Source organism: Schistocerca nitens, chromosome 3 (genome assembly GCF_023898315.1).
Source record: "Schistocerca nitens isolate TAMUIC-IGC-003100 chromosome 3, iqSchNite1.1, whole genome shotgun sequence".
Classification (NCBI taxonomy): Eukaryota; Metazoa; Arthropoda; class Insecta; order Orthoptera; family Acrididae; genus Schistocerca; species Schistocerca nitens.
In genome coordinates this window covers 361,660,143-361,679,187 of record NC_064616.1, presented here as the reverse complement: position 1 = coordinate 361,679,187, position 19,045 = coordinate 361,660,143, and the positions used below count along the sequence as shown (strand labels likewise).

General features: G+C 38.3%; 1 protein-coding gene across 2 annotated transcripts in view; it reads left to right on the top strand.

Moving 5' to 3' along the window:
- Positions 1-19,045, top strand: part of LOC126248308 (sarcosine dehydrogenase, mitochondrial) — a 245,949-nt gene that overhangs the window by 69,654 nt on the left and 157,250 nt on the right. The window contains exon 3 of one of the 2 annotated variants that reach the window (XM_049949180.1): positions 8,347-8,464. In XM_049949180.1, the coding sequence (XP_049805137.1) occupies positions 8,347-8,464 (118 nt within the window). Of the gene's footprint in view, positions 1-8,328; positions 8,465-19,045 lie in introns of both variants that reach the window. The other variant, XM_049949179.1, reaches the window with a different exon arrangement.

The window sequence follows — 19,045 nt, the reverse complement described above, 5'->3', positions numbered from 1 at the left end:
TCAGTCTGTGTTTTGCGTTTGTAGCAATCAGGTAATTTGCTCGTGAAGGTCTTTGCGCGTGTATGCTGAAGAATATCCAGATAGTGCCAAGCACTACGATCTGTCTTTACAAATATTATAAAAAAGTCCCAGAAATTGGAAGTGTGGAGAATAAAATACGCCAAGGGAAAAGAAGATCAATTGATGAAAGAAATGGGACTAACATTTTTGCAGCTGTAACACACAATGCAAATGTCACAAAAAGGAATCTCAGAAATACGAGTGGGATCAACCAAACGAGTTTTCTTGGAACAATACATTTCATCCCCTTCACATTTCGCTGCGTCTACAGATTCATAACAATGACTTCCATAATTACTAGCAGTTTTCTGACTTATGCTATCGACGAGAAGTACAAAGTGATGCGACGCAGGTACACAAAATTTTGCAATAGACACTATTTGTCAGTTGAAAATGCACGCTGACTCATAGAAGTGGATAAAAAAAGCTCTTGGTCTATCGAAGTTTGGTGAGTGTTTTTCAAGACCCATATCATTGGTTCCTGTTTTATTTATGGGAATATAAATATACTCAAGTACCTCGAGTTCCTAAGATAATCTGCTGCCACAGTTATTGGAACACGTCCCACTGGACATAAGCCTATCAGTGTAGTGCCAACATCACGAATGACCCTCCCATTCCACACATATAATGACAGACCCTCTTAAGATAACATTTGGAGAGCACTGGAACGATCGTTCAGGAAACGAAATTTTCTCTGCACACTCACCAAACTTAACACTTCTAGACTTTTATCTGTGTCGAAAATTAAAGCAAAAGGTCCATAAGGAGACGACTCCAGAAAGAATGAACTGCCTCATGACAGCGGCCTGTGCAACCATTAACTCCAGATGGAATTCACCGTGCGGTATTGTTTCTCTAGACTCATTTTATAGCATGTAGCAATGCTCAAGATTAACAATGTGCTTACTTGGAATGAAAGTCATGGTAATAAACGCACGATCCGTAACTGAGTTACGTTTTGCTTGCATTTGGTATTACTGGGACGACGTTTGTGGAACCTCTTCTAACGGCGGAGCAGTGGTTTGCCGCGCCGGTATCTTGATACTATTTGATCAAGTCTCATACATGTTATGTCGTTTAAGTTCTCTTACAAGCTTATTTCACATACCAGAGATAAAAGTATATAGTTTCATTAGAAAAAAATAAAGTCAGTATCGTAATTCGGCGACTATAAACGATAAAAATACTCATGGACGTCAGGAAATTCGCCATATTTTCCGCTATAGCTTGGCGAAAACAGTATCTCCCTGTATTTATTCATTCTGGACATATTTGAGATGGCTTATCTTTAAATAGTGGCAACTATTTATTCACAGACGATACAAAAGAGTTACATGTTTGCACCTGTTACTGTCCTTCAAAGTAGTCACCAGCGTTGTGGAGAACCCGTTGCCAGCGATGTGGAAGGCGTATTATACCGTTAGCAGATCCTGTTCTGTTGATAGTGCGAATGGAGCGATTTACTGCCTGTCGAATCTCTGGAACAGTACTGATGCGAATGCCACGAAGTGGTTCCTTCATCTTCGGAATCAAATCAATGTCACAAGGACTTAAGTCCGGGGAGTATGGTGGATGGTACAGTACTTTCTAGTCCCATCGACCGAACAGAGCAGCCACAGCTTGCGCTGCATACGCCCGCTCACTGTCGTGCAAAATTATGGGTGGTTTGGGCAGAAAGTGTCGCCGCTTCTTTCGCAAAGCTGGTCGCAGGAGATGCTCCAAAAACGAACAGCAATATTGTGCACTGACGTTCTGCCGTGGAGGAACGTAATGCGTTAGGATAACACCATCACTGTTACGTTACGTTACGTTAGACCGCTCGCCCACAAGTGACTGTGTTTCCCTCGATTGTGCACACGCCGGTGATGTGGGATGGGCGAGTCCATTTGCTCGGAGATAAGGTAGGTATGTCAACAACGTGTGCTATCAGCGACAATAGTAGATTCCATCGCATAGTGTCTCCACAGCAGTGTCGCCACTATTTAAGTTCCAAACTACGTAAATATATGGGACAGTCAAATGAAAACGAGACACCTGGAAAAAAGTTAGTAAACTGTTTATTATTTCAAAATTAGTCGCCAGAACTGGTAATAAATTAATCCCACTGTGAGACAAGTCATTCCCTTATGGAAAAATGTTGACGGTTGCCCACACAGACGTAATTGTACCAAGGCGTGCACCTCTTCGTTGGAAGTAAATCGACAGCCAAGGAAATTTTTTTTTCATGGTTCCAAAAAGACAGACATCGCATATGGATGGATCACGACTATATTGAGGAAGCGTAACGGCTTCCTAGCGGAACTTCTGCTGCGTACTCAAAACAACGTTGGTAACAAGTGAGCCTCGAAGATTTCCCTTGTAAACCTGTTCTTGTTCATCCTGTGCATATGTCCATAAAATTTCAGCCTTCCTTTTCCAAAGGTCTCTATTATTCTTGTTGACTGTTTGTAAATCTCTCTCGATGGCCTAAGTATCAAACTTTCTTCAAAATGGCTCAAATGGCTCTAAGCACTATGGGACTTAACATCTGAGGTCATCAGTTCCCTGGACTTAGAACTACTTAAACCTAACTAACCTAGGGACGTCACACACATCCATGCCCGAGGCAGGATTCGAACCTGCGGCTGTAGCAGCAGCGCGGTTCCAGACTGAAGCGCCTAGAACCGCTTGGCCACAGCGGCCGGCAAACTTTCTTCACGATAAACTACTTCGAATATTATTCTAAGAATTTTCCTTTTTTGATTTTTAATCTATCTTATTTTTGTTTGGTCATGAAGCACAACAGTGTCTGCAGCCTAAAGTAAGCTACTTCTGGTACAGCTGCTATTCAGTAACGCTTTAGTTTTTGATGGACAGAGATACATTTGATTATTGTAATGACTCCACGTGAGCTTAAACGACTTTTGTAATTCTGAGATTTTTTCTTCATTGGTTATTGTGTCCAATTACGATGATTGGATGATCTCTCCAAGACATTCTTTAGTGTATAACGTGTGACACTTCCCTGCATCGAGTTATAATCTGGAAATTATTTTCCCCTCTATTTCATATATTGAGTTTTCTCGTAAGAGATTTGTAGATCAGTCTTCTGTGAGATTTCTTAAGGCTTCTGTAGGGCACAATGGGCTTCTCCTCTATCGTTCGTCAGGATAGCGAGATCGTATGTGACAGCTCTTTTTAAACCCTGCATTGGATTCCTTTTATTTCGTTTTCCCATGTCTTCACAGTTTTATGCAAAGTTATGTTAAGTGTGAGGGAGAAAGTCCGTCTCCTTGGCGAACAGCTATGTGAATATGAAGTGCTTCTGAAGTTTCTTCCACGAATTTAACTTTGGAAGTTGTACCTGTTAAGGTCTGTGGAATAATTACTCTTGTTTTGCCGTTGATTTTGAATTTCTCTTAAGTATGGAGTGATGTCTATCTTTCTATCGGATCATAAGCTTTTCTAAAGCCGACAAAAATTACCAAAGTATCAGTACATCTTCTTATTTGCAAAACTGTCTTTAGGTTCTATATGTGTTGTGTGCAAGTGTAACCATGTGCTGCTAGAAGGTGTGGACGAGCGGATCTCTGCTGGGGGTCGGTGGATGAAGGTAGCCAGTCAGCTGAAACAACACTTTATCGACAACCTGGATCAGATATAGTTCAGTGTATCTGAAACAAACAGACTGAATATGGTGGGAGGTTAATTCTCAGACGCGCCGACGCAGACGTTCTTTGTGGACGGTAGCGACTAGCCTCCTTCCACTGCATGGCGGCGCACGGCAGCGTGGAGCTGTATAGAGGCGCGGGAATATGACGGACCTAGGGTCGGGCACTCAGGCAGGGGTCGTTGGTTTGTGACCCGTTGGAGACAGCGCCATAGGTGGGGTGAGCGTGGTTGCACGATGATAAAGTCACGCGTGACGTCATTATGATGTATACCCGCTGTATCGAAGACGACAGAGGCCGAGTATCGACTTTTGTGGTCGTTCGAGACACCGACATGCGGTAGCCATTTTTGCAGACGAATTAAAGGAGCAGCTCATTATATCTTCAGTTGGTGTATTTACTGCATTTCCGGAAACTATTTATGTCTATTTTCTTTGGAAGTGTGAACCTTCCAACCTCTGGAGAAAAGACACGATTTGTAAACAGTAAAACTGAGTGTTTTTGAAGCTGCGTCACTGTGGCTCAGTCAGTTAAATGCGGTTCTACGGTAGTAGAGATCCCGTATTCAAAGCTAATGAGGGCACGAATTTTTTTTAGTGCGAAAATTGATGCTGAGTAGCAGTGTGACATAGAGTCCACGTTAAACTTGACGTAAATAGGGAATTACCTTAAAATGATCCAGTAGTTAAAATTAAAAACTGAAACATCTAGGCGCTTCAGTCTGGAACCACGTGACCGCTATGGTCACAGGTTCGAATCCTGCCTCGGGCATGGATGTGTGTGATGTCTTTAGGTTAGTTAGGTTTAAGTAGTTCTAAGTTCTAGGGGACTGATGACCTCAGATGTTAAGTCCCATAGTGCTCAGAGCCATTTGATCCAATTTTTTTTTTTCAAACTTCTAACGCCAAAATCATAGTTTGTCAGATACCTACCACATTGTCAAGCAATTAGACGTACTGAGATCATTGAAGAACTGCATCAGTGTGTCTGATGTTGTCCTAGTAATTTATTGTTACCAATAGGGATAATTGAATCTGATCTTCAAACACACTTTTGAGATTTTCAGTCTCACCAGGAAGAAATATTGGTTCCAGACTGACTTATTTGCTGTGAAACATCAGGGAAATCCCATAGTGCTCAGAGCCATTTTTGAACATCAGGGAAATTATTAGTCATAACTAATGCCAAGTTTAACTTCACATTTCGTTTCTGTGTACATGATAGATACAGTATTTTTGCTGGAAATAGGTGACCGAAGAGCTTTTTCTCAAACACCAATTACTCATCACAATCATAAAAACTTAGAGCATGTATAATGACAATGTATGTAAGCAAAGTAGCCTAGTCTTCACTGACACACACAACATTATACGCTCCTGATAGACGTAGAAGGGCATAGCATGCTACAGATTACTTTTCCACTTAACTTGATACCTTCGTCCCATTTTACTCGAAAGTCAATATGTAGAGAATTCAATTCAGTATTCACCATCATTTAGAAACTGCAATGGAAGTACTTTTGCTAACTTCAAAATGTGTTGAAAGTAAGTGTCAGATGACTAACGTTAACGAACCTGTGCAGTTTAATAATATAAAACACAATTTGCAATTATTATCAGCTCAATACAGTCAATTGAAACTGGTATTTGAGGAACAGCTCTTTGCTGCCCTATTTTCAGCAACAATACTGTAGCCTAGGCGTACTCTAAAGTACAACAAGGTGTTCGCCTTATTCCATAAATGAAAACAACAGATATAACAAAACAGCTGTAAGGGAAAAAATAGGATCTAACCTTCGTCATATCTATGTTGCTAACAGCTGAATGGCAGTAAACAAAACAAATACGGTCTCTACAAAGCAAACCTTCAGCTGCCAACAAAAATTGTACAAACGTACATTTTGTCTGGTGAACAAGATCAGCAAGGGGCAGTGAAATGTTTCCAGTTCATCATAACCATGTATTATGTGTGCAGTCAGAATAAACAAGAATCGAAAGAGATGGTACTTAGAAGTACCAACAGGCAACAAAGTATTAAATCAGCATTTGGAGCAAAGCGACCTGTTCTGACACTCTGTGATCATCGTGACGCTGAAAAAGAAGATGAGACAGAAAAGGCCTAAATACTAATCATCTTTTTCCAAAATTGTTTCACAGAGGAGGATTGCGCTGTTGTTCCTCCTTTAAATCATCGCATGAACGTCAAAATGACAGATATCAAACTAAGTGAAGAAAAGACCATTGAACTTGACTGGATATCAGTTTGATGTTACCGGTACACAGAATATGCGAGAAAATTTAACCGTCTTTCAGCGATAGGTCTCTGGAAGAGAGAAGCATTCCAAATGATTGGAAGAAAGCACAACTTATTCCCGTTTTCAAGAAGGATTGTTGAACAGATGCGCAACACTACAGACCTATAGCTCTGATGTTGGTCTTTCATAGAATTCTAGAACATGTTTTATGCTCGCGTTTTATGACATTTGTGGAGACCGAAAATCTACTCTGTAGGAATCAACATGTGTTCCGAAAATAGTGACCATATGAAACGTAGCTCACTCTTTTCGTCCATGAGCCCCAGGACGCAGTAGACACAAGTGCCCAGACAGATGCCCTGCTCCCTGACTTTCAGAAGGCATTTGTTAGGCCTTCAGTTTCGTACTGTGATCTAATGTACAAAATATGAGCGTACAGAATATCAGACCAACTATGTAGATTGAATAGTGTCTAGCAAACAGAACACAACTTGACATTCTCAACAGAGAGAAGTCTTCAGATGTAAAAGTAACTTTGGACGTGCCTCAAGGGAGTGTTATAGAACCATTACCTACTTTTCAGGGATATATGAATAACCTAACAGCTAACGTCAGAAGTTCAGTAGGGCTGTACGTGGATGATGCTGTGGAATACAGAGAAGTCACAACACTAGAAAACTGTAGCCAAATCCAGGAAGACTTGCAGAGGATCGACACTTGCTGCAAGGAGGAGCAAGTGACCCTTAACATAAACAAATGTAACTCATCGTGAATACACAGACAGAAAAACCCTTTACCCTTTGATTACACGATTGTAGGACAGTCACAGGAAGCAATAACTTCCATAAAATGTTTAGGTGTATGCGTACAGAATGGTTTGTAATGGATCGACCACATAAAATTAATCACGGGTAAGGCTGTTGCCAGACTGAGATTCATGGGAAGCGTCCTCAGGAGATGTAGTCCACCAGCAAAAGAAGTAGCTTACAAAACATGCGTTCGACCAATACTTGAATAATGCTCATCAGTATGAGATCCATACCAGACAGGATTGATAGAGAAAATAGAGAAGATTCAAAGAGGAGCAGTGTGTTTTATTACAGGTTCATTTGTTAAGCTCAGACAACTCCAATGCCAAACGCTGCAAGAGAGGTGTTCTGCATCACTATCTGGCCTACTGGTAAAATTACGAGAGCATACATTCTTAGTAGTGTCAATGAGTGCCCATATTGCTTCCTCCTACAAATATTTCGCGAAAAGACCATGAAGATAAAATTAGAGAGATTTGATCACACACACAAAGGCTTACCTGTAATCGTTCTTCCCACAAACTATTCACCACTGATATAGGAAAAGAGGGAAGTGGCAGTGGTATAAAAAGTGTTCTCTGGCACACACTATAATGTGGCTTGCAGAATATAGATGTGAATATAGAAGTAAAAATGGAAACTGTTGGGTCTGAAATGAGGCAAGGGATATCTAGTGGCCGCCATGTCATTCTCTGCCTTGTGGTGTCATTCAGATATATGATGGAAGGGCATGTACTGTGCACACTGGTCTGGCTGTTTTGCAGAATTTTCAGACCATGGAGCCCCTACTACTCAGCCAGGTAGGTCCTCAGTTGGCATCACTAGGCTGAGTGCACCCCCTACTAGTCCTGCCACCAAGGAATAATCTTTGGCAGTACCAGTAATCGAATCTAGTCCTCCACATGGCAGCCATCTACCTGGAACACTCAAATATGGAGGCAGACTTTTGCGTACAGCTTTACTATACGTCTTAATATTCATGTTGAGAAGGAATTGTATGCACTCTGTAAAATGCATAGATGTTTACTTATAATTATTTATGCAGTAGGCAGATGGAATCCATAGAATGTGAATTGTCAAAGAATAAACTTATCACTTACTCAACTGATCAATATAACACAACTAATTTTAATATACTTCTAAAATATGATATCAATAATTAAAGTTTACAAGTAGCAGAAAGACTTCACGTGTGCTCATCTCTTTGTGCATTTATAAATAGTTAATAGGGAAAATTTTGAGATAACAGTATAATATCAAGTTGCAAATCAATTTACATTTCTCAATATTGGCAAAAGTCTTTATTAAATACATAAAGTATTTTTAAAATGGTTCCTGTTTTCTTTTTTAACTTACAGTACAAAATGATCTCTTATAAACTCCTGAAAAAATTCCTTGCCTTGTAGCATCTCATTAAATTTTGACTTGCTAATAAACAAATTATTTAGAAAATATGGTATCTCATTTTTACATCAAACTAGAATAAAATATTCCTTAGTGGTGGTGGGTTACTCTGCTGTATTATAAAACTCATTTTATTATGTTTCTATAGGCATTCTTCATTCCACAGGGAAGTAAAGACTTCAGTAAGCTGGTGAGATGCATGCAAAATGGTCCACCAAAGCAAAAGGAAAACCAGAAACCAGAAGAACCAAATGTTCCCTCAGCTGCTGATGTCGTCATAATAGGTGAAGCCCTATGGTTTTCTTTTTAATTTGAGAATTAATTTATAAATTACACCTTGTGTTTTGCATCATAATCTCATTTATAACAAGTTATGGACATTTTCCTTCTAGGGCTGGATACTTGTGCCATCATTACTGCTGTTATTTTACTGACAAATTGTGTACTAGTATAGCTAGCAGTATGCTAGATTTTGGTGTGGAAGGTGTATCTGTGTGAGGGTACATTTTGTCATGTTACTTCTTTCCAAATCATCACCATTTGTTCTCGAATCATTGTGTTTGGAAATAACTAGAAGCTGGTATAGCTGTTGTATATTACAAAAAGGACTAAGATCATAATCCTTAGTAATACATCCAGACAAAAATGGACTGTATCAGAATTAAGTGACTTAAATTTAATTAATCTTGTATATAAAGCTAACTACTGTATATCTTATTATTATGGTATTTATGTGTATGGTAATTTTAGCTGTAATTAGAAGTATTCATTATGTTAATCTTCTTTTAAGTGTGTCATTGCCTTTAACTGTGATATTTTCTGCCTTATTTGATTCCTTATCAGACCCAGTTCTAATGCTCAAGCCTTAATCAGTATAACATATAATGCACATCATATTCATCTACTACTAATATCATCAGATTTTTGGCAAACTTTAGGCTAAGGATATTTGGAGAAGGATTTACTGCCAGACTGTTACAGAATTAATGCATTCAAGGTACACATGACCTTAGTTCCTGAGGTATAATTCATTCTGCCCAGCATACAAGAGGAAGAACTCCAAAAAGACATTTATAAAGCACTCAATTTAGACAAAAACATTATCTGTTCTGTAATCATATTCCTATTTCAGATGGAGTTCTGATTTCACCTAAAATGCATGAGGATAAAATTACCCTGCAATAGTCACATGCAGATTGACAGTGTGCGTAGATGTATCTTTCCTTTCTTTTTCATCTCTTCAGATGAAGTAATCACATGACCTGAGTACCTTCCTGTTACTGACAGTGGTATGTTATTCCTTTGTTTCATTCTGACTAGAGCAGTGATGCTGAAAGGTCAAGAATTGTGGACTGACAGTCCCACGTGAGACAAACCTTCAGTTTGAGAAAGAAACCAAAAAACATAATTCTAGTTTATTACATCACCATAAACAGCCATTGGTTAAGAATTTTCAACAGTCAGCAGATATTTTAACTCTACCCAATTTTAACTCAGTCAATGTGAAATGTCAGCTATCTTTATTGCACCAAAATATTCGAGGACTGAGAAATAAAATTAATGAGAAATAAAATTAATGAATTAATTATCTGCATAGATGAATTAGAGTCTTCAAACCCAGCTGAAATTATCTGCCTCTCTGAACATCATGTGGCCACTGGTTTAGAACTTTTAAGTGTTACAGGGTTTAGATTAGTATCTCACTTTTGTAGATCAGAAATGGAGAAAGGAGGAGTAGCCAAATTCATCAGGAACTGTCATAAATTTAAGAACATAGACATTCATAAATTTTGCCTAGAACAGCATATGGAAGCATGTGTAACAGAAGTAGAATTTCACAAAAAATCCTTCGTAATATTAGGTGTATATCGAGCACCTGCAGGTATCTTTAATCTGTTTGTAAACCACCTTCAAGCTGTACTGGCCCATTTAACAACAAAAAACAAAGAAATAGTGGTTGCTGGTGGTTTCAATGTAGATTTGTAGATTTCCTTAAAGACTCTCCCAATAAAAATTTATTTGAGTTAGTAACACTATCATTCAATCAAAAACATCTAGTGGGTAAGATGAAATATCAACAAAGTTAGTTAAAGAATGTGATTCTGAGCTAAGTAACATATTAAGCTATCTGTGTAACCAGTCTTTTATCAGTGGAATATTTCATGAATGGTTAAAAAATGCTGAAGTTAAGGCACTGTTTCAGAAGGGAGATAAAGTAATTGCATCAAATTTCTGTCCTATTTCGCTTTTGCCACCATTCCCAAAAAATCTTAGAAAAAGTAATGTACAATTGGCTTTATAACCATCTTATCTCGATTAACATACTGTCAAAGTCACAGTTTGGATTTCTAAAGGGTTCTGATACTGAGAACGCTATCTACCCTTACAGTGAAAATGTGCTTAATTCGTTAGGTAAAAAACTGCAGGCGACTGGTATATTTTGTGATCTGTCATAGGCATTTAACGGTGTAAATCACAATATCCTTTTAAGTAAATTGGAATATTATAGTGTAACAGGAAATGCTGCAAAATGGTTCATATCCTATATCTCTGGCAGGAAACAAAGGGTGTTATTAGGAAATGGACATGTATTAAGCTATCAGGCATCATACAACTTGGAACTAACTACATGTGGGGTCCTGCAAGGTTCCATTTTAGTTTTGGAACTGTCGGTCTGCTTGGAGATAAATCTACATTTGGAAGTAAAAATCAACAAAGTAATTGTGAATATATAATTTACTATGTTTAAATTTCTATAGCAGCTTGGACTCCTACATGTTCTGAAACAAGCTTGTAAGGCAACAGGTGCAGGAAATCACTTATTCTAGTGCAACTGTCTGGGTTACTGGTAGCATGAATGACTACAGAACTGATGCCTCCAACTTTCAGTAGGGAGTAAAATATGTCCATAGGCAATCAGCAAGCATGTTTGTGCAGCTGTAGACAGCATACAATTGTCACACATGTCTACACCGCTTTTCGTCTTGTTGTACATAACTATCGTTTCTGCTTTGTCTATCTCTTCATCAACATTGTCATCATAGTGGAGACTGGATACAACATTTCTGCCTTTCTTAGCAATGAGTGGTACATGTGCACAAGATTTTCTGAAGGAAAATTAAAACCTTCTGGATGCTTACCTGGCTTTGTGAATTCAAGTGAAAATTCCATTCTACAAAAATAAATAAATATAACAGTTAACTGATATGTCCCTAATAAAATAATGCAACTGACAGAAAGTAACATCACAATAAAAAGAAACCCCTTGAGAATAAAGTATATTATGTCTATAATGGCTTCCCTTTTACTGTTTCTCCTAAAGGTAACAATGCAAATTATATCAAATGTGACTAGATTAGATTAGATTAGATTTACTTTCATTCCAATTGATCCATAGTGAGGAAGTCCTCCAGGGTGTAGAACATGTCAGTAAAACAACAATACGTGACAAACATTTACAACTCAAACAAATAAGCTAATGTACCATTCCACAGGTCCCAAGTGGAATGATCATCATTTTTTAATGAACGCTATATGAAAGAATCAGTTTACAAATACTAATGCACTAAATTTAAAATACAAAAGTTTATTTATTTATCTAAGGTAATAAACGTGTAATACAACTACAACAATGAACACACACACAAAGAAAGGAACTATGTTATGTGGACATGTGTCCGGAAACGCTTACTTTCCATGTTAGAGCTAATTTTTTTACTTCTCTTCAAATCACATTAATCATGGAATGGAAACACACAGCAACAGAACGTACCAGCGTGACTTCAAACACTTTGTAACAGGAAATGTTGAAAATGTCCTCTGTTAGCGAGGATACATGCATCCACCCTCCGTCGCATGGAATCCCTGATGCGCTGATGCAGCCCTGGAGAATGGTGTATTGTATCACAGCCGTCCACAATACAAGCACAAAGAGTCTCTAGATTTGGTACCGGGGTTGCGTAGACAAGAGCTTTCAAATGCCCCCATAAATGAAAGTCAAGAGGGTTGAGGTCAGGAGAGCGTGGAGGCCATAGAATTGGTCCGCCTCTACCAATCCATCGGTCACCGAATCTGTTGTTCAGAAGCGTACGAACACTTCGACTGAAATGTCCAGGAGCTCCATCGTGCATGAACCACATGTTGTGTCGTACTTGTAAAGGCACATGTTCTAGCAGCACAGGTAGAGTATCCCATATGAAATCATGATAACGTGCTCCGTTGAGCGTAGGTGGAAGAACATGGGGCCCAATCAAGACATCACCAACAATGCCTGCCCAAACGTTCACAGAAAATCTGTGTTGATGACATGACTGCACAATTGCGTGCGGATTCTCGTCAGCCCACACATGTTGATTGTGAAAATTTACAATTTGATCACGTTGGAATGAAGCCTCATCTGTAAAGAGAACATTTGCACTGAAATGAGGATTGACACATTGTTGGATGAACCATTCGCAGAAGTGTACCTGTGCAGGCCAATCAGCTGCTGATAGTGCCTGCACATGCTGTACATGGTACGGAAACAACTGGTTCTCCCGTAGCGCTCTCAATACAGTGACGTGGTCAACGTTACCTTGTACAGCAGCAACTTCTCTGACACTGACATTAGGGTTATCGTCAACTGCACAAAGAATTGCCTCGTCCATTGCAGGTGTCCTTGTCGTTCTAGGTCTTCCCCAGTCACGAGTCATAGGCTGGAATGTTCCGTGCTCCCTAAGACGCCGATCAATTGCTTCGAACATCTTCCTGTCAGGACACCTTTGTTCTAGAAATCTGTCTCGATACAAATGTACCACACCACGGCTATTGCCCCATGCTAATCCATACATCAAATGGGCATCTGCCAACTCCGCATTTGTAAACATTGCACTGACTGCAAAACCACGTTCGTGATGAACACTAACCTGTTGATGCTACGTACTGATGTGCCTGATGCTAGTACTGTAGAGCAATGAGTCACATGTCAACACAAGCATTGAAGTCAACATTACCTTCCTTCAATTGGGCCAACTAGTGGTGAATCGAGGAAGTACAGTACATACTGACAAAACTAAAATGAGCTCTAACATGGAAATAAAGCATTTCCGGACACATGTCCAAATAACAGCTTTTCCTTATTTGTGTGTGAGAAATGTTTCCTGAAAGTTTGGCCGTACCTTTTTGTAACACCCTGTATGTATATATATACACACAAATCAGTTGGTTTTACTGAGAAATTCATCAATGGAGTAGAAGGAGTTGGTCACCAATAAATCCTTTAGGCTTCTCTTAAACTGGATTTAATTGGTTGTTAAGCTTTTAATGGCTGCTGGCAAGTTATTGAAAATGTGTGTTCCTGAATAATGCACACCTTTTTGTACAAGACTAAGTGACTTTAAATCCTTGTGAAGATTATTCTTATTTGTAGTATTGATTCCATGAATTGAGCTGTTGGTTTGAAAAAGTGATAAAATTTTTTATGACAATTTCATTAAGGAATAAATATATTGGGAATCAGTAGTTAGTATCCCTAGTACCCTAAACAGGCTTCTGCAGGATGTTCTTGAGTTCACACCACGTATAACTCTTACTGCACGTTTTTGTGCCCAGAAAACTTTAGCTTGGCTTGATGAATTACCCCAAAAAATAGTCCCATATGACATTATGGAATGAAAGTAAGCATAGTATGCCAGCTTTTTCATTTTTATATCCCCTATGTCTGACACAATTCGCATTGCAAATAGAGATTTGTTAAGATGCTTCAGAGGTTCTGTGGTGTGCTTTCCTCAGTTGAATTTATTATCAAGCTGTAATCCCAAGAATTTAACACTGTCCACTTCTTCTATCTTCTTGTCATCGTATGTTAGACATATACACGTGGGACACCCCTTACATGTTCTGAACTGCATGTAGTGTGTTTTTTCAAAGTTTAGTGACAAGGAATTGGCTAGGAACCAGTGATTAATGTCCACAAATATTTTATTAGCTGATCTTTCTAAGACTACACTTGATTTGCTATTTATTGCTATGTTTGTATCATCAACAAACAAAACGAACTTGGCAACTGGTAATGTTACCGATGAAAGGTCATTGATATACACAAGAAAAAGTAAGGGCCCAAAAATGTAATTAGTTCCCAGTTGGATGATGCATGATAGCTTGATACATGTCTCTTTCCTAATAACACTCTTTGTTTCCTGCCAGAGATATAAGATTTGAACCATTTTGCAGCATTTCCTGTTACACTATAATAATCTAATTTAATCAAAAGGATATTGTGATTTACACAGTCAAATGCCTTAGACAGATCACAAAATATACCAGTTGCCTGCAATTTTTTGTCTAATGAATTAAGCACATTTTCACTGTAAGTGTAGATAGCCTTCTCAATATCAGAACCCTTTAGAAATCCAAACTGTGTCTTTGATAGTATGTTATTTGAGATAAGATGGTTACTTTTTCTAAAATTTTTGAGAATGTTGGCAACAGTGAAATTGGATGGAAATTTTATGCTATTTCTTTATCTCCCTTCTTAAATAGTGGCTTAACTTCTGCATATTTCAACCATTCAGGAAATATTCCACTGATAAACGACTGGTTACACAGATAGCTTAATATGTTACTTAGCTCAGAATCACATTCTTTAACTAACTTTGTTGATATTTCATCTTACCCACTAGATGTTTTTGATTTTAAAGATTTTATGATGGACATTATTTCTGCTGGGGTAGTGAGGGTCAAATTCATATTATGGAAGTTACTTGAAATGTCTGGTCTGAGGTATTCCACAGCAGCATCTACGAAACCTGGCAACCGCATATTTTGAGTAACAGTTATAAAATGTTTGTTAAAAAGTTCTGCAACACTATACACATCTGTCACCAATGTATCATTTACTCTTAATGCTATTTGTCCCTCTTCATGTCTCGTTCTACCGGTCTCCTCCTTCACTATATCCCATATTGTCTTTATTTTGTTATGTGATATGACTATCTTTTTCTTGTAGTATATTTGCTTTGACGTCCATATTACAGTCTTTAATATTTTGCAGAATTTCTTGTAATGTGCTATAGCATCAACATCGGAACTGTTTTGGATTGACAGATACAGTTTTCTTTTTGTTTTACAAGATACCCCTATTCCTTGGTTAATCCATGGCTTCTTTGTAGACTTTGCTCTAACCTTGGTAAGTTTTGAGGGAAAACAGTGTTCGAATAAGGTAAGCACTTTATTAGCAAAAGTGTTATATTTTTCATTCATGCCATGAGCACTGTAAACATCAGTCCAGTGAATGTCTCTGAGGAGTGTCGTAAAATAATCAATTTTTGGCTTATTGATTACCCTCTTGAGCTCAGATTTAACAGATTTTATATTCTGCTCAGTATTAACATTTAACAGAAGGAACTGCATGTCTTGGTCTGAGAGGCCATTGACTATTGGTTTTGTAATACAATTTTGTTCATTGGACTTTTCAATAATGATATTATCAATGGCTGTTTGTGAGCAATTTTCTACCCTAGTGGGAAACTTTACAGTGGGAATTAAGTTGAATGATAGTGTTACTAACTCAGGTAAGTTTTTATTGGGAGAGTCTTTAAGGAAACCTACATTGAAACCACCAGCAACCACTATTTCTTTGTTTTTGGTTGTTAAATGGGCCAGTACAGCTTGAAGGTGGTTTACGAACAGATTAAAGTTACCTGCAGGTGCTCGATATATACCTAATATTACGAAGGATTTTTTGTGAAATTCTACTTCTGTTGCACATGCTTCCATATGCTGTTCTAGGCAAAATTTATGAATGTCTATGTTCTTAAATTTATGACAGTTCCTGATGAATTTGGCAACTCCTCCTTTCTCCATTTCTGATCTACAAAAGTGAGATGCTAACCTAAACCCTGTAACACTTAAAAGTTCTATACCAGTGGCCACATGATGTTCAGAGAGGCAGATAATTTCAGCTGGGTTTGAAGACTCTAATTCATCTATGCAGATAATTAATTCATTAATTTTATTTCTCAGTCCTCAAATATTCTGGTGCAATAAAGATAGCTGACATTTCACATTGACTGAGTTAAAATTGGGTAGAGTTAAAATATCTGCTGACTGTTGAAAATTCTTAACCTATAGCTGTTTATGCTGATGTAATAAACTAGAATTATGTTTTTTGGTTTCTTTCTCAAACTGAAAGTGTGTCTCAGTTCTAACCTCTATTAAAATTTTCTTTCTTTCTGTCCTCCCTACCCTAAAAAATGGTCTTTTCTGAACGCTATAGCCACTGGTATTTTACCACTCATGACAGTGCCTCCCCCCTTTAACTTTCCTGCTATTTCCCCAGCCAATTTACCCTTCCCCTTCATGTTGAGGTGAAGGCCATGCCTAGTATAATCCCACCTATTGAGAGAATCAACAGGAACCACACCAATGAGTGACCCTGCACCCGACATAAGCAGCTGTTCCATCTCCAAATTAACTATCTTGACAGAAGAGTTCAAATGAGGTCGGTCATGGCGCCCAAGAACAGATACGAACTCGACACTAGTATGCTTTGATACTGATGAAATCTTTGCCAGGTCACACTCTATACTGTACCCAGGATATCTGTCAATACTGTTACCTGCCCCACCCACTATAACCACAGTGTCTTCCTTAGTGAAATCTTTGCAAAGTGATCCTGAATCCTCTGTCACCTGCTCCAGACCAGCACTAGGTTTAAAAAAATTGGTGACCTGGTATTCTGATCCTGGTTCATCCTGCAAAAGTTGGCCAACACCTCTTCCATGGGAACTACCTAACAACAACACTTTCTTTCTCTTTACTGATTTCCCTACATTCTTACTTTTCAATTTTCTGCTGAAAGTTTGTTGTGCCCTGTCCACACCTGCAACTGCTTGAGGCTCACCAGCTTCTAACTGAATTTGCAGATCAAATCTATTTTCCACATTTACCACAAAGCTGTCAGACAAAGTTCTAGGCCTGTTCCTTCTGTTGCCTGTTGCCACTTCCCACCTCTCTTAATCCTTCTCCCTCCTTAACCTGTCAAGATCTCCCCTGGCCTTGTCTAACTCAGCCTGAAGGGCGGCAATTTTCCCCTCCTGTTCTAGTACCTTCCTATCTCTACTACAAATCCTACAAAACAACTGATGAGTCTCATTTACTTCCCCTATTCCCACGCCACTACAGTCACCCACATGGAAAAAACTACAGCACCCATCACACCAAAGCCCCAACCTAACAACTCTACGGCAAGTCAAGCACTTTTCACTCATGATAAACATAATAGTTTATTAAGAATAAGTCAGTTAAATTACAGGTCAACACAAAAATATGGTTCCGCAAATTTGGCCTATACACAACTGTGTGTAAACAAAAGCAACAGTGCAAAGTTTCTAAAACAACAACTTAAACTTTATGCTACTTTCTGGAAATGCTAATTAAATAATGAAGAGGTACACTAAGTTAAATTGCTGGAGAGAGCAAGGAACAACTAAACGAAATTCTATAGATTTGCTGCAGCAAAACGTAAACAGAAAATACAACTGTACGATCTTTTCGCGTTTTCTGCTATATTACATAAAGAAAAATGAAACCTTTAATGGTACACTTAAAAGGAACACTAATACACCTATTTACCATGTAATCAGTACTAAACTATATGTGCACATCATGTTCTGAAACAGAGGTATCCTGCCAGATGGATTGGTCGAGGAGGAACAGTTACTTGGCCTGCTAGGTCTCCTGATTTAAATCCTCTGGACTTTTTGCTTTGAGGATGCATTAAAGACGTTGTCTATCGCAATATTCCAACAACTCCAGAGGACATGCAGGAACGTACTGTGCTTGCTTGTAATTCTCTTCAGTAGGCAACAATGGAAGCAGTAAATAATTCTTTCATTCAATGAGTGCACCAGTGTATCGGTGTCCAGGGTCACCAATTTGAGCACCTTTGAATGTTCTACTCCTGGGCAATGGTACAGGAAAGTCAAAGTCAATTTTGTGTTATGTTTTTACTTGGTTTTCATTTGTTTTCTGACAACTCCAGCAAGTGGATGAGTTTGTGATCACGGGCTCAAAGCCAATGTTGTGTTATGTAATTAATAACAGCATCTTTCAGTGAATGGTACACTGTAATACATTTTTGAATAGGTCTTTAGGAGAGGAAATGAATTACCGAATAAAAAACCAATTACATATTTTATAATAACTAAAGGTCTTTTCCTTGTAAACATGTAATAAAATTTTGGTGTCATTGGTGTCATTCACAATAGATTTTCTGTTTAGCACCAACAGTATTATATCATCTATATATGCTAGAGAAAGAGAACAGGGCCAGTGTCAACCCCTGTTACATACCACATTTGCTTACAGCTTTTCCTGATGAGTATTTTTTCTTCTTAAGATGTCCTTTTGTTGCTGATTAGTAAGATACAATCTAATTCATTCATTTTAATACCTCTAATTTTCTTTCATGCTAACTTATTTAATAGAGTAACATTATTTGTAATGTCAAACACTTTGGACAGTCACAAAAATATTCCAGTAGCCATTTCCTTTTCATATATAGCTTTGAGGGTAGTGTGCAGGTATTCATAGATAGCTGTGATTGTGTATGTAGATTGCCTGAAGCCATGCTGATGATTTGGCAGCAGTAATTTTTTGTTTATAAACTCTAGCACTCTATTATACAAGAGCTTTTCATAGATCTTTGAGAAGCTGCTAAGCTGAGATAAAGCCATTTAATTGTTAACAATAGTCTCTGGTTCCCTTTTAGTACAAGGGGGTGACCTTCACAACCTGCAGAAGATTGCTAAATGCGCCTGTGAAATAGAAGTGATTAATAAGACGCTTCAGAGGTTCATCAATACAATATCCTGTACAGTTTATAA